Below are 20,592 nucleotides of genomic sequence, written 5' to 3' on the forward strand. Positions count from 1 at the left end.
CGAGGGATTTTTGGATGAATTTGACAACATAAGTAGAGCTCGAATGCAAGGGTATAACATTATCAATTTTCTCTGTAATGCCTGTTTATTAGAAAGATGTGAAGAAGCCATATATGTAAAGATGCATGATGTGATCCGTGACATGGCTTTGTGGATAACAAGTGAGTGTGAAGCACCCGAGAAGAAATTTTTGGTACGAGCAGGGGTAAGATTAAATAGGAGACATAAAGTTGGAAATTGGGAAGGTGTAAGAATGTCATTGTCGAATGGTGGAATGAAATATCTAACAGGAACACCTAGATGCCCTAATCTTCAAACCTTATTTCTTAATGAAAACAATTTGAAGGTGATCAGTGCTGGTTTCTTCCGATATATGCGCAATCTGAGAGTTCTAAGCTTGTATGAAAACTTTCCTCTTTGTGAGTTGCCAGAGGGAATTTCAAACCTGGTTTCACTAGAGTGCCTCAATCTATCACATACAGGACTAAGAGAGTTGCCAATTGAGTTGAATAGGTTGACAAAACTGAAAGTTCTGAATTTGCATGAGACATTGCATCTCCGAAAAATCCCACGACAATTGATATGTAAATTGTCAAAGCTGCAAACATTCGGAATGTCTGTATTATTTGATATTTCTGAAGATCAAATGGATGAAGATAATGCCCTGGATGGTGATCATGAAGGTCTAATAGAGGAATTGAAGTGCTTGCAACATTTAAATGAGCTGAATATAGAAATAAGAAGTGTTTCCGCTCTGGAAACACTTTTGAGCTTCCACAACTTACGAAGATGCACTGAACGACTATTCCTCCGAGATTTGAGGGAGACAAAGGTGTTGGATATTTTATCTTTAACACATATGGAGCATTTAGAGAGCCTAATAATTAGATTTTGCGAAAGCATGGAAGAGATTGTAATAAGGAAGATAGAGAAGGCTCCTTGCTTTCACACACTGAGCAGAGTTTCCCTCTGCAGTTGCAACAACTTGAGAGACATCACGTGGCTTATTCTTGCTCCAAATTTAACGCACCTTTATGTAGTGTTTTGCTCAAGAATGGAAGAAATAATAAGTGATCAAGTCACAGATGTGGTTGGGATTCCAAACCCAAGCCCATTTGCGAAGCTAGAAGAGCTTGATTTACGAAGTCTACCAGAATTGAAGAGCATATACTGGGATGCCTTGTCCTTCCCATGTTTAAAAAAAATCAATGTATTCAATTGCTCAAAACTAAAGAAGCTTCCGCTCAACTTGGACAGTGGGAATCAAATCAGCATTGAAGGATACAAAGAGTGGTGGGAAAAGATTCGATGGAAGGATGAAGCAACCCGAAAATGCTTTTTGCCCTCTTTCAAATGTGAAGAGTGGTGGAAAGAGGTAGAGTCCCTGGATGAACCCGTTCGATATCTTAATTGTTTCTTTTGGTAAAGACCGCAAAAGAAAGGTCTGTGACATTTCAGAAGCCATTTTTCTCTTAGTTTTGTCTTTTATATTATCATTGTCTTCGAAGGTGAGATAACGTGCTAACCGTTTGATACAATAAGATCTCTTAAACCCAATCCCAGTGCTTCTACATTTTTTTTTCTTTATTGTTAATTTTAAAAGTTTAAACCATCTCCACACTATTCATAATTTTCTGCACATCTGCAGGTTTTCTTATTCTTTGGGCAGAGACTGGTGCATGGACAAGTTAATCAGTTTGACGATGGCTACATGTATTCGGAAATCGACGCTGAAAGAAAGGAAGGGTGTTGGAAAGAGCTAGAATGGGAGGATTTAGTGTCCAGGACACTTACTCAATGGTCTAATAAATTTCTGGAGTTATGAACTTAAGGAGCAGAAAACAATGAAGAACTCGGATGCAATATACCACAAAGTATTGTTGCTCTTTTCTTTTCTCTTGTCAAGTTTAGTTTGTCTTGGACCTCTGAGATTGTAATTTGTATGTTCTGTTTTGTGTGGTTGTATTGTTTTTATTGTATCCCATGCTTGATTTGTGGCGAAATTTCTGTTTGTGTCTGTCATTTGATAGTTCTCAACTAAAATGAAACAAAATTAGACCTGTTTTATTGTACATCGCTGCTTGCTGCATTTTGGTTCTTGACTTATTGTCGTGAGGTTTGTCATCTAAGCCATGTTGCTCACAACTTTAACAGGACCATCTATTTTTTCTTTGAAAACTAAATATGTGGAGATATTGCTGGTATGGTGAAGGTCAGAAGTGGACTATAATGACGAGGCTTGCATTAGAAATTTTGGGATAACAAATGGTGATCATGTTTTGGCTTGTATGGAACTTGTGAGTGTCTGGGTTCCTAGATGATGACATGAACGCTCCTATATTTGGGATAACAAACTGCCTCTTTATCTTCTTCTTGAGTTCCAGCTGAAGCTTAATAGCGTGCATTAATAATTTTTATTTCCAACAGTTGAAGCTACAATTGTCTAATGTTTGTTTTGTGGTGCATGCGGCTTTGTCTGTCAACCATTCACCTTTGAAATTGTCACATGGCTGTTGCCTATTTCTATGATACTCAGTCTGGAATTTGGTCTCTTGCTTGTTCCTTATCAAACCATCTCCATGGCATTGGAGTCCATCACTGATCAGCACTGGTTTAATGTAAATGCATTTCTAGTTGTTCTCTATCCCTATGGTAATGACAAAGATATTAGCCTCGGAAGTTGTCCTGGTCTATCTTCCTGGGCAAAGTTACTTGTCCATGTAAATGACTGATTCTTCTACTCCCCATCCACCCTTCTGTTCCTTGCCGCGTCCTCTCTCTTTCCCTTCCCTGTTTTTCTCTTTGAAGTCTAAGACAAAAGATAGGGAAAGCAAACAACCTGTCATTGTAGAGTTTTGAACCAGTACAAAACCTTAACCAATTATCAAAGTAACCAACTATTCCTTGCTTGAGCAAAGCTGGTTGAGCCAGCTTGATCCATGTGACAAGCCCAGAGACTTGAGTCCAAGAAGGACATAATTAAAAAGAAGAAAGAAAAACAAAGCAAAAATCTGGCACATGAAGTGCTACTGTTAACTCCACGTGGCTGTTTCTGAAGCCACCATGTAGCAAGCGTGGCGCAAGTAGATTCATCTTCCAAAAAGATCCGGATGACGGGGCAAGCAGATGATCCCAGCAGCACCAAATACTCTATATTTCCAGCTGTGACGACTGACCAAACTCTCCTCAGCCTCTTCTGTCTTTGGGTCTTTCTCCTCAACTAAAACTCAACCTTGTTCTTTCTACAATTTTAACTTTTCAGCTTGTTTAGTTTCAGGTTTTTTGAAGTTCGAGTTCGCTAGCGAGCCCGAACACCCCTTTGTCTTTCACTGGTAAGTTTTGCTCTCTATGTTTGTTTCCAGAGAAACTGTAGGAAAAAGGGAAGTGACTTTAGTCTTTGCTTCCCACTTTAAACTTTTCATTGCCAGGACGTGAAAATCAGAGAAAGAATTCAAATTTTTGAATGGGTTGTTCTCAAAATGAATTCTTTTTTGTGTTCTGTAAGTGTTTTTGATCGTATGCTTCATTCATCTAAACTGGAATCGGTATATGCTCGATTGTATATATGAGAGTGTTTTTATTGTTAATTTTTCTCTTTATTTTGTAGGCAGTAGTGGGTTTTGTTATGATGTATGATTAAAAACTCGAATTTGAGATTTTATTTTTAATTTGATATGCTTGATTTATAGAATTGGTTTTCTTCTGAGAGTTAAAAGAAGATAAAAATGGTTGAAGAAAAAGAAAATATTGTTTGTTTCCTTTGCTATCAAAATGGTTTCATTTATTGCTAATTTATCAGCTGCCTTTGCCTTTGCTGGTACTAACTCCTAGTTTGAGGAATCATAATTTTAAAGAAATGGTTATGAAGAAGAGGGGCGGTTTATTTGGTTTTTATTGCTAGTGAATCTTCAGGTTTTTTTATTATCAACTTGGTTTGTGGCATTAAATTTGGTAAAATAGGTCCAAGCTCCTAAAATGCTTGGTAATGGAATTAAGTTGTTAACTTTTTTTTTTGGGTACATATGTTCTTAACCATTTGGGAAAGCATTAATTCTTCATTTAATTGTATTCTAGATGGGCCAGGGAGGAAAAAGCCTTATGTATTAGTGTTTTCATTATGTATTTGAAACATTCTGCTTAATATTAAAATTTCTGTTTTTATTTTTTTTTCCTATATAGGAGGAATGGCTGAACAGATTAAAGCATCCAAGCAGGTTCCTTCCTTTGAGTATGAGCTTTTTGAAGGAGATCCTGACCACCTTAGGACTGTTGTGGCTACACCTACTCAGACTAAACCATGGATTAATCCTGCCTCGTTGAAACTTAAGCACAGGATAGGGCGAGGCCCTTTTGGTGATGTTTGGCTGGCTACTCATCATCAGTCAGCTGATGATTTTGATGAGTACCATGAAGTTGCTGTTAAGATGTTGCATCCATTGAAGGAGGAGCATATGCAAAAGTTTGTTGATAAGTTTGAGGAGTTATTCTTGAAGTGCCGAGAGCTCCAAGGTGTTTGCTGGTTGCATGGTGTCTCTATTGTAAATGGAAAGGTGACTCTTTCAGCATTAATTTTTCAATGTCCTTTTCATTCTAGTATACTTTGGTGCCCTCATGATTCAAATCACAAAGTGATGCTAGACTTAAATTGTCCTAAAGGTTTGTAACTAAATAACATGGTTGGGTCCAGTCTTTCACACAGCTCATAAAATGAGTTTGGTTTTGAAATAATTTTGTAGATCTGCATTGCAATGAAATTTTACGAAGGATCTGTTGGTGATCAAATGGCTCGGTCAAAAGGGGGCAAGCTTTCATTGCCTGATGTTTTAAGGTGATATGTTGTTATATATTTCTTCTTTGTGAAGCACATTGTGCTTTTAGTTGACCCGTGAAATCCTTAGAGTGGCTAATATTTACAGGTATGGGATCCAATTAGCAAGAGGTCTTCTTGAGTTGCACTCAATAGGGTTGTTGGTGCTCAACCTGAAGCCTTCCAACTTTCTTCTAAACGAACAGAATCAACTATTTCTGGGGGATTTTGGGATCCCATATCTACTTCTTGGGATTCCATTGTCTGACTCTGATATGGCTCTTAGGCTTGGAACTCCTAATTACATGGCTCCAGAACAGTGGGAACCAGATGTGAGAGGTCCTTTGTCCTTGGAGACTGACATTTGGGGATTTGGGTGTAGCATGGTGGAGATGTTGACTGGTGTTCAGCCATGGTTTGGGAAATCAATTGAAGAAATATATCATTCGGTTGTGATTAAGAAAGAAAAACCACACATCCCAAGTGGCCTGCCTCCAGCAGTTGAGAATGTTATCAATGGTTGCTTTGAGTATGATCTCAGAAATAGACCATTAGTTTTAGATATTTTACTCGCATTTGAAAGGTATTTGCTTTTGCCTTTCTTTCAACGCTCGGTATTTTATTGAAGAAACAAGTTTATAGCCAGTAGTCGATTATATTTTCATGATAATAAGATGTTTAACGAATATGTTTACTCTCTTCCTCAACTTTGGACACTAGGCGATGTGAACTTTATAGAATTATAGAAATAGACGAGAAAACACCATTATTCTTTCATTTCATTAGATACAGGTCACAATCTCTCTAAGGGGTTGATGTTGAATAATTGTATGTTCTTTGTGAAGTTCTTGCTAGTTTTATCATTTAGAACTTTAGTCCCGTGAGCCATCATAGCTGTGGCAAATGATTGGCAAAATATCTCCCCACATCCCAATCTCACTTACATCTCTGATTTTCAATTTCCCTGTCTCTCTGCTTGCTTCAATATTTGAGGCTTTTGATTCATGAATGCAAGAAATAGTTGCTTCAACATTGTGTCAAGTTTTCTGCGTTTTAAGAAGAAAAACTTTGTAGGTATTGCCATATTTTTGCCTTTGCCAGTACTGAGTTGGTGAGTGTCCCAATTTGAAAGGGATTGATATGCTCTGTTTGTTTTGAAGATGTAGCTGCTAGTGTAATGCATGAATTTTTCCTGAACTTCTCAGCTAATGTTGTATGTGATGTACTAGGTTGAGCTGAACTGCATGTATTTCTTGTTGAAATTGTGATCAGCATAAATTTTTGTGATAGTCAATTGAAAACAGTTCTAATCACTGTTAAAAGTGGTTATATGATTATAGCTGCTGAATGGTTTCCATGTGTTCATTGTATATACATTAGTACCAAAGTATTAATCTTGCTATTGTGTTGTTTGCTAGAGTTGATGAAAATATTATTATAGCAATTGGAAATAAGATATTTTGGTAAAACCTGCTCTGAAAATGCTTAAGAGCTTGGAGCATTCCACTGCAGTGTCTATGCTCTGATTTAAGGACAAATCTAAGTCAAATAAGAAACAGGATCTAATAATTTTTTAGTCTCTTTCCTTTTTACTCCTTTTCCTCTGGGTTGCACTCTGATAATTTGCAACTGAACTTGCAGCTCACGAACTGCTGTTAACAGTGATGGAGGATGGATTGGCCTTGGAAGCCGACCAATCAAAGAAAAATCTATTGTCTCTGGTTACACCACATGGTATCTCTCCAAGGATCGTCTTCAAGTCGGTGACATGGTTCACTCAAGAAGCCCTCTAAATGTTCGCAAACCTCAAACCATGGATATTCGTGAAGGAACTGTTGTTGGTTTAGATAATGATGCTGATAAGAATGGCTTTGTTCTGGTGAAAGTTCCTGGAATGCACAACCCTCTGAGAGTACAGGAGTCTACACTTGAGAGGGTCACAAATGGTTTAGCAGTGGGGGACTGGGTGCGCTTGAAAGAGGAAAACAACAGCCACTCCCCTGTGGGAATACTACATTTAGTGCAGCGTGATGGAACTGTGGCAGTTGGATTTATAGGATTAGAGACCCTTTGGATAGGGAAGTCTTCCCAGCTTCAAATGGCTAAAGCTTATTATTTGGGGCAATTTGTGAGGCTTAAGGCAAATGTGTTTACTCCTCAGTTTGAATGGCCACGGAAAAGGGGAGGAGCATGGGCCACTGGGAGAATTTCAGAAGTTCTTCCAAATGGGTGTCTTGTTGTAGAGTTTCCAGGTAGATTTGTTCTTGGAAATGAACCCAACAGATTTTTAGCAGATCCTGCTGAAGTAGAATCAGTGTCTTTTGATACTTGTCCTGGTGTGGTGGAGAAATATCAACACATTGAGGATTTTCATTGGGCTGTCAGGCCGCTAGCAATTGCCTTTGGCCTATTTACAGCCATAAAGCTCACTATGTCTGTTGGATGCAGTGTAAGTGCGAGAGTGAAGAAATGCCGGCGAAATGGTCATGATGGCCATGCTGGCAGTAAATCAGGTTGGAGGCACAGAATCTTCAGAGATGGAGTTACTACTGCTGGTTCCACAAGGTAATTCTACTATTATTAGATGAGTTTGCTGGAACCTACAGCCAAGGAGATAAGGTTAATCAGGAAACAACTTCTCTGACCCTTGTAAGGTGATAGTTTCAGCTCACATACTGTCAGTAACTACTGTTGATGACGCAAAGCATAAATAAAGCTGTCAATAACTTGTAGTCAAAGGTGTAAATATATGTACAGAGTATGTTCAGAATTGGGTTAACATTTGTTCCTTTCTATATATGAGCATTGTCCATGCCCATTCTGGTTTGACATTTTCTGGTTCATTTATTCTTTACCTGCTGGATTTGTGCTTCGGCTGGTCCCAGGAATAGCTCAGTTTTTTGAAAACTATCGAACACCTGTTGCTTAGTATTCCAGGTGGGACCAAAAGCAACGTGTGAAACAATTGTCTGATTATGGATTTAAAATTGCTAATCGAACCTACATGCTGGGATGGTTCACTGCAACAATTATTGCCCTGATGAGAGATCTAACCTATATTCATACAGGGTTTCATCCACAAAATGGATCTATTTCATAACACAAGAAAACCAGTTCCCTGTCGTCCTGTCTTAGGTGCTTGTTGAGTGATCTTTGTAGGGTAAAGCGTTTAAGCTCTAAGGGTTGAGAATATGCACAGGGTTTACATTTTACTGCTGAAGTTCTTGTTGGCTGTTGCTTGAAGTATATAACTTGCTTAAAGTGTAGCAACTTGCAGAAAGTAGTGTTGTCGTCAATTTTTTGACCAAAGAAAGAAAACCCATCACCCATTTCATAAGAATTAAGTTTCAGAAAAAGATTAACAAAAAAGGTTATGAACATATTTTATATGGCTTGATACAGCTAAGGACATAATATTGTAACTCGTCAGCCATTGGAGCTGTCAGCAACAAATACAAAGTGACAAACTTACAATTTTATATTGCTTTTCCTGGTATCATAAAAGAATAGAAAGAGGGCATCTTGTGGGTTGGATATTTTGCTAGACTTGAATGATCAGGTTGGATTCCTTTCATTCGTCCACAAAGAGAAAACTAAAGTGATGGGTGGAAAACTCCAAGCGTGAAATATGGACTTTTGTTGTAACTCTATGGTTCACTTATAGTTGGCCCGGCCATGTTTGCAAAGCTGTGATTGAGTGCTCTGTTATAAAGGAAAATACTGAACCGTAATTTGCAGATTAGAGTCCAAAATTGTTGAATACAATAGATGTAGAGGACACATTGGAGTTGGTCTTATTGTCTTGTCTAACTAGAAACCGCAGTCCATTCCTAATGGACATGTATTACAATAAAAGCTCCCATAGTAATTCATGGCATTGATGATTGTCGAAAGTAGATTTTCAAAGAGGTCAGACCCTAGTCACAGATGTCTTCCCCTTGGGAGCTTCGCTTTCCAGATCAGTTACTTCATTAATATCTCCAATATCGTCCTGTATCAGACAGGGAGGCTATATATAGAGATAGATTATATTTTGTAATATCTGCACTTTCCCAGAGCTGAGGGAGATCAAGTGAGCATCAGGAATCAGGGTAAGTTGTTTCTCCCTTTACGGTGTGCTATGATTATCTGCTATTAATCTCCCTTCGGACTCATTTGGCCTTCCGCTATATTTAGCAGCAAACAGACAAGAAGGGACAAGCTCCAATGGCACATTCATTACCATCAAGTCGTTTTTCAGTTTTTCTTTTTTGTATTCTTCTACTGTTGCTGATCAGCTCCTCTACTGTGAGTGGGGCTCGACTAGGGAATGCCAGGCTAACAGATTCTTCTAGTATTAGAAGGATCCTTTTAAACAATGGCCTTGGTCTAACTCCACAAATGGGGTATGAATACGATCCCTCTGATCTTTTTTCTTTTCATCCACCTATTTTGTTTGGAAAAAACCATTGCAACGAATCAAAATACAGTACAGGCCTTGAGTACATAGTTTGCTAGCTTTTGTTTGGCCAATCTCTTATGTATTTTCTTCAGTCAACCTTTTCCTTTAAGCTTCTTTGTCTAATGACCAGTTGGAATAGTTGGAACCATTTCCATTGCAATATCAATGAGACATTGATCAAGGAAACTGGTAATTCTACAAAAGAAACAAAAATCATGAATTTGTTGATCATTATGGCTAAAAAACTTGATCAATATGTGTACTTTATGTCACAGCGGATGCAATGGTGTCAAGTGGTCTTGCTGCTCTAGGATACACCTATATCAATTTAGGTAACAGTAGTTATTGATTAATTTCGTCGCTTACTATCTGTCTTTTGCATTATTATATCATTTCTCATGTAGTTATACGATTTCTGTTGTTTTAGATGACTGTTGGGGTGAACTCAACAGAGATGCTCAGGTAATAATTTCCTTTCTTTTATTGTATATTTGAACTACTTATGATATCATGATGAGAATTGCCACTAATTTATTATGTTTGTGTACTTCTTTCTCGTCATTACACTCATTATTCCATGGTATCTCTAAAATTTACAAGGTTTCATAGGGAACAAGCAAAAGTATTCCACATCTGGATCTTCATAATGTCATATGCATACTCTTGAAGTTTGGAGAGCATGCACCCTAACATCCACACAAGATGCATTTCAATTACTTTGTTCAATATAAATACTTCAGTGGGCATCCTTATGTTTACCTTTACATTCATGAGTTCCAAGGGAAAGAAAGTGAGTGCTATAACGAAAAAGTGTTACTTGATAATGAAGTGAAAATCCATATTGTTCTGGCAGGGGAATTTGGTTCCTAAAGCATCAACATTTCCTTCAGGCATTAAGGCTCTGGCAGATTATGTACATAGCAAAGGGCTTATGTTTGGAATTTATGCAGATGCAGGGTATTGAATTGATTCTTTGTGGCTCAAAACAATTGACTTTCAAACAAAATGGTATTTTATGAAACCTTATCTCTCTTGATGACCAATATTTTGGGTACATTGTTCATTTTTTAAGGACTCAAACTTGTAGCAAGACCATGCCCGGGTCCCTAGGATATGAAGAACAAGATGCAAAAACGTTTGCTTCATGGGTATGCTTCCCTTATGGTTTTTTTTTTGTATATTCATCCTTTAACTGCCATTTGTTTTCATATCATCTAAGGAAGTTGCTTGTTTTGTCAAGGGGGTTGATTACCTGAAATATGACAATTGTGCAAATACTGGCATAAGCCCAAAGGAAAGGTAATTTAACCGATTCATAGTTCTGCCAGAATGCTCTGGTATGTAGCATAGGTTGGAAAGTGGCGGCTTCTCTAGTTGTGCCAGTGAGTCACGATTTCTCTTTTTCTGTCTAAGCTGCTAGGATTCTTTTGTGGAGCAGGTATCCAAAGATGAGCAAAGCTTTACTAAGTTCAGGGAGGACCATATTTTTCTCGTTATGTGAATGGTAAAATAACTTTCTTCACAAACAAGGGACAAACATTTCCTCTGAACAACAAATGTAGAACTGCTGCTGGAAATATTCACAGAAATTTAACATATGTAGGGGAAATGAAGATCCAGCAACTTGGGCACCAAGCATCGGGAATAGTTGGAGAACAACTGGAGATATTAAAGATAACTGGGATAGGTAAAGAGGAATACTGCTCTGTGATTTACTAGATTGCAATGTTAAGGATGGTACTGTATGCACTGTTAAATTTCACTCTCACACATTTCCAGCCATCTATTTTGTAGTCTGTAGAATATGCCTGTGTTAGATACTCAAAACATGCTTACCATTTTGAGGAACTAACGGTAATCTTGTGGCCTAGAATGACATCCGTTGCAGATCAAAATGACAAATGGGCATCTTATGCTCAACCTGGCAGTTGGAATGGTAGGATACCAGAATTTCTTTCACAGCAAAAGTATTATTCTATACTTAATGAATATGGATACATTGGTGGAAGGTGGGGGAGGAGGAGGAGGATTGAAGTAGCAGAATTGGTTTTATGTGCAAACTACTTCATTTTGTAATATATGAAATTGTACTTTCTCACTTGCCCCAAAAACAATTGTTGTACACCAGATCCAGACATGCTTGAGGTAGGAAATGGTGGCATGACAACAGAAGAATATCGCAGTCATTTTAGCATATGGTCATTAGCTAAAGTATGATCCGGACTTAGTTATCCATGCACAAGTCATAAACTTTTCTTCCTATGTGATTTCTGATACTATGACAATTCCTTTTTCATCCTTTTCTGTATGCAGGCTCCTCTATTGATTGGCTGTGATATTCGGTCAATAGACAGTGTCACCTTTGAACTGCTAAGAAATAAGGAGGTTATTGCAGTCAATCAAGGTAAAGTCATATGAATTACTTGGAAATGCCCATGTAGCTGAACTAGCTTAATCTAAAACTCCAGACTGGGGAAGTAAAATCCTTTTCACACCCACCGGTGCAGTTCCCATGTATCAGAACTAGAACGTACAAATTGAGGTTGCAGTCTTGTATAACTGAATTATTTGAGTGGTACAGATTGAAGGTTCTGTAACAGAATTTTTTCCATTGGGCAGATAAACTTGGAGTTCAGGGGAAAAAGGTGAAAAAAGATGGGGATCTTGAGGTAAAAATGATCAATGATACAATCATGCTTACTCCTTTTAACCTATCTTCACATTTACAATCTAAATACCTATGATAAATGTAGGTATGGGCTGGCCCCTTGACTGATAACAGGGTGGCTGTAGTCTTATGGAACAGAGGATCTTCCTCTGCAAACATCACTGCTTACTGGTCTGATATAGGCCTTAAACCATCAACTGTTTGTGATGTTCAAGATTTATGGGCGGTAGGAGCCTCCTTTTAATCACATGATTGTCAATGTTCCATCCAATGTGATCTATATAAAGATTTCAATAAGTTTTATGCTTGAAAATGCAACAGCATTCAACAGAGTTATCAGTCCAAGATCAGCTCTCTGCTCAAGTGGATTCACATGCTTGCAGAATGTACACAATCACACCACAGTGAAGAGTTCTTCCATGGAAGGAAAGTGGTTTTCCGGATGGAAAGGGTCTGGTTGCAGGCATGCAGCAGCTAGCTGAGAAAGCATTTGAACAAAGAAGTTAGCTTCAAGAAATAGAATAAAATTTTGTAATGTTTGAAAATATTAAAGCAATGTTAGATAAAGAAGTGAAACCTCAATAAATTATATGCAAAGGGATAGTTTTCTGAGAATGCTGCCAGTTTATGTCTACTTGCTATAGAACATCCACAAGATACTCTCCATTCTCTTATTATTTTCAATTTATTTTTATTCTTTCCCTTGTATTAAAAACAAAGTTAAATATATATATAAAAATTTTATGAACAGGAAAATTATTTTATTATTGAAAAAAACATATAAAAAACTACTTTCTCTATTCCAAATTAAATGTCAATTTTAAAATTTTTGCATCAAATTTAATCCATTTTCATGTTTCTATAATATTGTGTAAAATTATAATTTTAAGATATAGAATTTTAATAATAAATAGAATTATGATATAATTTTAAAAATTAAATTTTTTAATATATCATAATATGTTGACATATCTTAATAAACAGTAACATAATTTCGATATAATATGAATTTTACATTTTACATAACATGATGTTACGATCATTACATGCTATAATTATTTTGTAATTTCACTTTTTACATCAGCATTTATGTAAATATAATAAGAGCCTTTGATCTATATTAATAAAACAATAAAAATGTATTTGAATTTTGTTAAATAATTCAAGGATTTTAAACTACTATATCAAGAACCAACAAAGGGGGCAAGTGGCCATTTTCCTTTTTATTTTTCTTTTAACGAAATCTCTGAGTTTCCTCGTCACATGGTTCAAGCGGGAGTCCAAGAAAGTTAAAACAAACATCGAAAAGTTGTGAAAGAAGAAGAGAAATGCAGGGAACAGATTCAAAGTCTCCGTTGTAAGCTTCTTCTACATGTATATCACGTTCTTCTTTTGTCTTCTTTCTTTTAGCATTATATCATACTCACCATGCAAAACTTGAAAGCAATGGCATGATGAAGAAAGGAAAGCAAAATGTGGGGGGTGCTTCAAGCCAAGACTGAAACTATCCCGATTCCCAAGAAACTGAAAGAACCCAAGTTTTCTTTTCTGTTCTTTTAGAAGGAAAATCCATGTCCATGGAACCATCTCCTGCTTGCATGGCAAGAACTGGATGGAACTATATTCGATGTATTTGAACTTGGATTGATTTGTTTTTTGAGAAGGAAATATTAAATACAACTATTTGGTTGGTTTCTAATCCTTTTTACATCCATTTTCAAGATAACCAAAAAGGAAAGTTGAACAATTTTTCTTGTTTTCTGCAGGAATTACTACGAGGAGAATGATGGTGGAGAACAAAAAGAAACAGGAAAGAAACTCAAGGAAAAAGAAGTCGGTAACGAGATTGATGAGATAAGTGGTAGGTTTCAGCGCATGAAGCGTGAAACAAGTAAAAGAGGTAAAAGAGGATCAATTTTCTCTCAGTTTCTCTTGGGTTTTTCCTTGGAAGATATAACTTTCAAGTGAAAGGGTCTGCAGTACTCAAGATTTTCCTTCAGTTTCTGTCTTTTCCTTGTCAATATGAGATATCTTAATTCTGTGGAATATAAACCGAGGATACTATTTGTATAGTTGAAGTAAAAGCTATGTTTCACACTTTGTATTTTCAGTCTGCAAATTCTTAAGAAATTGGATAATTGAGGCAACCATCTGCTGGAAAGTGTCTTTATTATTGTTTTGAGGTTAGGAAAATGAGAAGATAAAAAAGAATTTACTTGCCATGAAACTGTCTCCATTTTGTAGAAGACACAGATAGCTATCTATGTTTCACAAGTGATGTTGATATTGCTAGTTGGAAATTGATTTCGATACCCTATTATTTCTAATCTGTAAGACCAGATTGTTCTGTTGATGCATTCTTTTATTATTTGGAGTCATATGCAGAGGGAACTCCCCTGCAAAGAAACTGAGCAGGTTCATAACGGTCGAAGTTATTGTATTAGTAATTTATACCAAAGATTAGCCAATGTGCTTTACATGGATTAGGGTGATGCATTTAGACAATTTTGGTCAGCTTTGTATGCAAGATCTGATAGTTGATGTGGCTATTTCATGAAGAGCTCTCCTGGGCAAAGCATGGTCTTTGGAGGCAAGAGCAGAAGAGCAGAGCAGCTAAGCTAGAGAAACAGCTCAAAGCACGAAGGGAACTTGAGGTGCTAATTGAGGAACAACTGAACAGGTTTCATGCGCATTACAACCATGCCATGGCCCCAAGTCATCTCGAGGATGTGTCACAACTCCTCATGCCACAATGTGTAGCTCCCCAAGAGCTGGCCATCATTTCCTGGCTTGGTGATTGGAGACCATCTGCCATTCTGGAACTCCTGCAGGGCCTGGCTCCTTCATCTTTCTTACCAGACTCAATTGATATGGGACATGTCCTATCTCAGATTATCCATGAGATACGTATTGAGGAGGCAGTAATTGATGAGGAAATGGCTGAGATTCAAGCTACATGTGTTCTCCACCTTCCCTTTGCCCCAGTGAAAAGCAGTAAGTCAGGTGGTTCTGCCTTGCCTGATATTCGAGTTGAGTTCAAGAAGATTGCTCGGGTTGTCACTAAGGCTCAAAAGCTCAGGTTTATTCCCTTTCTATTTAATTATGAATCTAAAAAATATAACCTATTAATCAGTCCTAAAAATTTCAAATTTTGATAGTTAAATGTGCCATGAATAGAGAAATAACTACAAGGGTATGCCGTCTAGTTTTGTTTCTGGGGGTTCCTTTGCTTGTTTGTTCTTGACCTTGTAGGCTTTTCTGGTTCAGATGCTCCTATTATCTCACAAGCTATGCATCCAGGCAGCTTAAATGAAAGTGTGTGTGTTATAATTCTAGAAATGTATGTGTAATTGACTGCTATTTGAAAACTTGCACAACAGGTTCAAAGCATTGGAGCTGGTGGTGAAGAAGGTGCTGAACCAAACCGATGCAGCAAAGTTCCTGGTGACCTTATCAGGAATTCAAGATGCTATCCACCAGTTTGCAGAGCACCAGAGGTTGCGAAAGGGGCCAGTTTCTCTGTTTGTCAAACCTCAGGGTGTAGTTGAGACTTCAAAGCAGATAAAGATTCGCTTAGAAGACAGAATCAGTTTTTGGGAGAAGACTATCCTGAGCTTAGAACAAGAGAGGAGTGGCCAAGGAATTCAAGATGCTATCTACCAGTTCGAAAAGCAACAGGGGTTGCGAATGGGGCCAATTACTCTGTCTATCAAGTCTCGGGATGTAGGTGAGACTTCAAAGCAACCAAATATCCATTAGAAGACAGAAACAGCTTCTGGGGGAAGACTACCTGAGCTTAGAACAAGAGAGAACTGGCCGTGAGCAATGAATGCCTTTGGACACTGACTATGTTTAACATCACACTCTTTGTTGTATCTATAGCAATATGGCATTATAGGTTCCGCTAGCTAGAATTGTATAAAACCTCTTCTTTTTTCTTTTTTTTTGTCTTGGTTGGACAACTTTGTTTTTCCTTAGAACATGTGAGGAACTTAATTACACATTTACAGAGACCAGGTTTCTTGTCATCCAGAAGAACTTAATTATGCATATAGTCTGAGCGTTAAATCAACTTCCAGCACAAACGTGGTGTTGGGGAATTTGTCATCAGGTGATGATGACTGAACCAAATGTAAATTACCTCGGATGAAATCAAACTATTTTCATGTTCCCTATCCTCTTCAGAAATTATTCAAATGGGAAAAGTTTTGGTCAAATTTGGCTGAATAAGATAGTTGGACGGTTTAGCAGAACAGAAACTCATAGAATTCCTAAATAAGCCTCTCGGATCCTCTTGATGATCTTGTTATACGAAATAAAGGGAAAGTTCACAGGTAAATTATGCCCAAATTTTGTCTCTAAAGTAATTGTGAACAGTATGTTCAATCTTTCTTTGGTTGATCATAATCTATTGGCTCTAGTTTAAGGTTCAGCTTCCACATTTGATCATACCATGCTCTAGATAAACATTGCAAAATGCCCAACAAGAGCTTCATATTTTTTCATGCATTGACGTCTTCTGCCACTACAATTTATCTGACACGGCAGTTGTCATAATTTTCCATGTATTGATGTCTTCTGCCACTACAGCTTATCTGACAAGGCAGCCGTCATGTGTCTATGCATAAAATTCACAAGAATAAGGAATCAAATCTCGGGACTTTTTCACAAAGAATCATCATCCAGAGCAACCTGATCACTCCTAACATTTCTACAAAAAAGATGGTAAACGAATTTGGTCCTTTATTTACACATTTATCTTCTATAACTTGTGGGAACAATAAGCTGTCAGAATCAGCAATCCAGTTCAAAAGGATAAACCATGGCCCCCAAACATCCCTCAACTTTTGACCTTTAAAGATTGACAAGCTCTCCCTTTTTGTCAATGTGAAACTTCACAAAATGATTTTGTTTTAACAAACCAAAAGAGCCACCAGAAAATCACGGGAACCACTAAGAGAAACATGAAAAAGTCCTAAAGAAAATCTTAATAGATACACTGTGCTTCTATATATATATATATATATGGGAAGAATGGAAAGGTTTGCTAAAGCAACCAATCTCAACATATCAGGGGACATAATGATAGATAAGATCCATCTTAATCCAAAAACCTGCAATAGGTTTTTACAATGTTTTAAGTCCAGAATTTTGAAACTAGGCCAAATGACCAATAACCTTTGCAGAGCATTGGCATACCTGTTTTCTCAACTTAGTGGTGCCCTACTTCAGCAAGAGGGAATAAAAATCTAACGTTTTGGTGCATGAAGTTCCTGGAAGTGGGATCAGCTAAATCAAGTTGTAGTGATCTAGATTTAGATATCTAGAAAGAGGCCCACCCATTACTTTGGAGTTTTTCAACTTTTTCAGCTTGAGCATGAATCTCATGATTCTGATTTTTCTCAACTGGAATGAGGATGCCTCCTTACTAGAAAGTGACAACCAATCTGTTTCAACCCTTTTCTTTCCTTCCTCACCCCCTTTTTTTTTTCTCTTTTAATCAATATTTTTGGTACAAGCAGCATCTTCCATTTTAGCAAATATTTCATACAAGTAGACACCTAACACACTAATCTTATATGCTCTTCTTATTCATCTTCTACAAGATAAGGAAAGGAAAGAAAAGAAAAGAATCTGTAACAACCAAACTAGAGAGATCCTGATCACATCTCTTCCAACCTTTTTTCCCTGCAAATAAATAGTGTTGTTACCATCCTAGATCCTTGGTGTGGCTGGCTGGCCCTGGCCATCGGCCATAGCCCATATACGTCACGAGGACCTTTTGCCTCTTGTGCAAATTCGCCTGAATACAGGCACCCACCCTTTGGGCAAACATCCCAACCCCGTATGTGTTTTTTGACAAAAGTTTCCCAATGCACTGTGTGGCTTGCCCTTGCGCTGTAAGTTGCATGTAAACAAGATCTGCCCAATGTCGTACCACTTAGATTTGTTGTCCCCATTGTCTTGTGATATCAACAGCAAAGCTTGAAAAGATACAACAATAGAAAAAACCTTGCACGAGGATATGTTCTGATAGACTTTGATGCTATCAACATGTGCCATAAACAATAGCCTTTCATATTACCAGTGGGTTTGGCAAATTAAATGTCAATGAATCAATCAGAACTTGTTTGACAAGAGTAAGAAGCATCCATTTTAAGTATTTGATAATGGTACGTAATTAGTAAGGTGCGAGAAAAATTAGGGTGCCTCAGTCCCACACTTGGTAGGTGGGAGGGTCTTGAGACAATTATAATTGAGGGTGTTGCATATTTTATCAAAGTAGTTTTTTTAAAGGGTGTGATTATCCTGTAATAAGTGATATTTGAGCAAATATAACCTTAACCCAACCCACACTAAGCACTTCTAAAACGAACCAAAGAGGATGGCTAATGAAATGTTATCAGATTAAGTAGAGAACAGTATCACGTTTAATTCTTCAAAAAAAGTAAATTAAGGTGTTTCAATCAAACATCGAACAGATAAAGAATCTTGAGATAGTTATAAGCGTGAGTTTTTTTCACCTATCATATTAATCTTTTAGAGAGAAGGGTCACTTTTGACTATATCATAACTTGGAGAAGGGTCATTTGTGACTATATCATAACTTAACTTGATCTTGATATTACTGTTCAAAATATTTGCTAAAAAGTCATTTAATTAATAGAAATTATAAATGAACTTTGGTTATCTTAAGTAGGCATAACAAGATATCCTTACTCATTTTAGAGCGTAATTTAGAGGTATTTAAATAAGCTTACAATAGGTACACGTATTATTTCGAATAATTTACTCTTACACCTTGCTTGATTTCATACATTTTTCTTGTAGTATTAATATTTTGGAGTTCCAATTTATTATCATCAAAGATTACACATTATTGATATATTTAATGAAATGATAAAAATTAATAAACGAGGATTTAAAAATGTCATTTGGATAATTTATAGAGGTAAATTAATTTAATTATTCTATAAATATCTAAATATTTGACTTATTGATCAATATATGATTTTTTTTAAGAAAAAAAAAGATCGAATTGCTTTTTTCTAAAAAATGAAAAGGAAAAAAACCTAACAATTCTACAAAGAAATGAATTGATAGAAATTGAAACTACAAAATGGTACTTAGCTCAATTGGAATAAGCAAGAGAATGAATTGGATGGACTGGAAATTAATTTTGAAAAAAAGAACCTAAAACTTGAACTGTTGAAATTGCTCTCTTTTCACCCTATCCTATCAAGCTACCTAGACTAGACTTTGTGCAAGTTGCAACCCTAAGATTAGAGTGTTTAGATTCCATCCAATCATTGTGGATCCCCTCCTCCATCAGTTGTCTTTTAAAAAGAAGATTAGATCAGAAGGTGGGAAAAGTGAGCAACCCCCCAAGAGGAGATGTGTGATTACAACACGTTCATTGACCCTAGAGGTGACACCCTAATGAATGTGGGGCCATCAACCTAGCATGATCTTTCTCAAAAATATAACCAACGGTGGAGATTCAATCTTCAAAAATGAATCAGTAAGTCCGCACCCTCCTCATGAAAATTTTGATGGTTTTTTTTTCTTTTTTTTTAAATTTTGGTGTGCGTGAATAAAACCTGGAGATGTTGAGGTGTGGGGGCCTAGGGGCAACACCCAAAAAACAAAAGATTGTAATCAGATGATGATGATCATGCTTGCTAGTACACACGCGTGCACATGAACAGTGCCTCCTTTTTCTTAGTCACTTTTATGGGTCCTCCGTCCTCCCAATTATTTGGCTTTTAAGATTATGCTGTGTTTCTGGTTTGCCCAACTAGAGAAAAGTTCTTCCATTACACCATTATTTATACATTTCTTTAGTTTACCTAACAATACATGAATCCATTTTTTTTAAATATATTTTATCTTTTTCGAATTTTTTTTACCATTTTTATCTCAAATATAAAAATTTAATCATATCCGTTCAAATTCTAAACCTTTAAAATAAAATTTTAAATTTGATCCGTTGAAGTGTTGTCTTTAAAATTATATTGACAAAGAAGAAAATAAAAATTTAATATCATGGTTGAAATTTTTGAGTATATACTTTTTTATATGTTTGTGTGCATTTTAATTTCATAATATCATACATTAGATGTGGTGAAGATATAATAAATTTAAGTATATGGTATAACAAGTCACAATGTGAACGACATAATAATAAAATGATTTTTTATTATACAACAAAAATGAAATAAAAATTGAAAAAAAAATCTAAATTCAATTGTACAATGCCTTCTTTTCACCAATAGAAGATATGAATTCACCTTAATTTAAGAAGATCTCACGTTAGCGAAGAATTGTGGTATTAGCTTAAATTATTAATCCATGCTTTCAACCCATTGCTCATCTTGAGGCTCTAGTAGAGTAGAAAGTAGATTGAGTTTAATTCAAGTATTTGGGTTTATAAATTTGACTCAATAATCGATATACGTACCCTTTACTCAAAATCGAATTTAAACACTTCTTTTTCAAATTTAAATAAAATAAAAACTCGAGTCAAGCTCCAATTCTAATTTTTCTCCAAATGAACTCAAGCAAAATCAGGTTGAACTTGCCAGCCTAGACAAGTTTCAAGAACAAGTCCACTCTCCAGAATGAAAAATGGAAAGGACTTTTCTTCTCCCCTTCCATGAGATTGTAGGGATCAAA

At 36.6% G+C, this 20,592-nt stretch overlaps 4 protein-coding genes across 5 annotated transcripts in view; all 4 read left to right on the plus strand.

The window, feature by feature from the left end:
* Nucleotides 1–2,718, plus strand: part of LOC110427114 (putative disease resistance protein At1g12290) — a 45,386-nt gene extending 42,668 nt beyond the window's left edge. Inside the window, exons 8-10 of the mRNA XM_089785460.1 lie at nt 93–1,442; nt 1,649–1,874; nt 2,155–2,718. Coding sequence (XP_089641586.1) covers nt 93–1,426 — 1,334 coding nt within the window. The 3' untranslated portion in view covers nt 1,427–1,442; nt 1,649–1,874; nt 2,155–2,718. The remainder of the gene's footprint in view (nt 1–92; nt 1,443–1,648; nt 1,875–2,154) is intronic.
* Nucleotides 2,719–3,178: 460 nt separating this feature from the next.
* LOC110427113 (protein KINASE OF THE OUTER CHLOROPLAST MEMBRANE 1-like) lies at nt 3,179–7,638 on the plus strand. The gene is made up of 5 exons (XM_021442528.2): nt 3,179–3,332; nt 4,180–4,550; nt 4,737–4,828; nt 4,917–5,390; nt 6,449–7,638. The coding sequence occupies exons 2-5, from the start codon at nt 4,185–4,187 to the stop codon at nt 7,374–7,376; spliced, it is 1,860 nt and encodes a 619-aa protein (XP_021298203.1). The 5' UTR covers nt 3,179–3,332; nt 4,180–4,184; the 3' UTR covers nt 7,377–7,638.
* Nucleotides 7,639–9,083: 1,445 nt separating this feature from the next.
* On the plus strand, nt 9,084–12,534 carry LOC110427158 (alpha-galactosidase 2-like). Its single transcript, XM_021442595.2, has 15 exons — nt 9,084–9,192; nt 9,379–9,437; nt 9,524–9,580; nt 9,676–9,710; nt 10,102–10,205; nt 10,321–10,396; nt 10,489–10,547; nt 10,687–10,752; nt 10,852–10,935; nt 11,120–11,184; nt 11,377–11,459; nt 11,562–11,652; nt 11,868–11,917; nt 12,002–12,142; nt 12,238–12,534. Exons 1-15 carry the CDS (start codon nt 9,188–9,190, stop codon nt 12,322–12,324), a joined length of 1,062 nt encoding a protein of 353 aa, XP_021298270.2. The 5' UTR covers nt 9,084–9,187; the 3' UTR covers nt 12,325–12,534.
* A 621-nt stretch (nt 12,535–13,155) lies between these two features.
* LOC110427247 (seed dormancy control protein) lies at nt 13,156–15,920 on the plus strand. 2 transcript variants are annotated; one of them, XM_021442725.1, is made up of 5 exons: nt 13,156–13,273; nt 13,361–13,603; nt 13,683–13,816; nt 14,476–14,995; nt 15,297–15,920. In XM_021442725.1, the coding sequence occupies exons 3-5, from the start codon at nt 13,792–13,794 to the stop codon at nt 15,673–15,675; spliced, it is 924 nt and encodes a 307-aa protein (XP_021298400.1). In that variant the 5' UTR covers nt 13,156–13,273; nt 13,361–13,603; nt 13,683–13,791; the 3' UTR covers nt 15,676–15,920. The 2 variants fall into 2 exon arrangements, with proteins under 2 accessions (XP_021298400.1, XP_021298399.1); XM_021442724.1 differs by lacking the exon at nt 13,361–13,603 and having other exon boundaries at nt 13,178–13,273.
* Nucleotides 15,921–20,592: the final 4,672 nt, after the last annotated feature.

The sequence above is a fragment of the Theobroma umbraticum genome, unplaced genomic scaffold (assembly GCF_002168275.2).
Source record: "Theobroma umbraticum cultivar Fairchild unplaced genomic scaffold, ASM216827v3 scaffold_228.0, whole genome shotgun sequence".
NCBI classification, from domain to species: Eukaryota; Viridiplantae; Streptophyta; class Magnoliopsida; order Malvales; family Malvaceae; genus Theobroma; species Theobroma umbraticum.

What these genes read in the sequence shown, in the direction of transcription:
- LOC110427113 (XM_021442528.2), top strand. Translation starts at nt 4,185, where the DNA reads ATGGCTGAACAGATTAAAGCATCCAAGCAGGTTCCTTCCTTTGAGTAT. An exon ending in TCTCTATTGTAAATGGAAAG is followed by an intron (nt 4,551 to 4,736) that starts GTGACTCTTTCA and finishes ATAATTTTGTAG; the next exon opens with ATCTGCATTGCAATGAAATT. An exon ending in ATTTTACTCGCATTTGAAAG is followed by an intron (nt 5,391 to 6,448) that starts GTATTTGCTTTT and finishes CTGAACTTGCAG; the next exon opens with CTCACGAACTGCTGTTAACA.
- LOC110427247 (XM_021442724.1), top strand. Translation starts at nt 13,245, where the DNA reads ATGCAGGGAACAGATTCAAAGTCTCCGTT. An exon ending in GCGTGAAACAAGTAAAAGAG is followed by an intron (nt 13,817 to 14,475) that starts GTAAAAGAGGAT and finishes TATTTCATGAAG; the next exon opens with AGCTCTCCTGGGCAAAGCAT. An exon ending in ACTAAGGCTCAAAAGCTCAG is followed by an intron (nt 14,996 to 15,296) that starts GTTTATTCCCTT and finishes CTTGCACAACAG; the next exon opens with GTTCAAAGCATTGGAGCTGG.
- LOC110427158 (XM_021442595.2), top strand. An exon ending in GGAATTTATGCAGATGCAGG is followed by an intron (nt 10,206 to 10,320) that starts GTATTGAATTGA and finishes TCATTTTTTAAG; the next exon opens with GACTCAAACTTGTAGCAAGA. An exon ending in CAAAAACGTTTGCTTCATGG is followed by an intron (nt 10,397 to 10,488) that starts GTATGCTTCCCT and finishes TGTTTTGTCAAG; the next exon opens with GGGGTTGATTACCTGAAATA.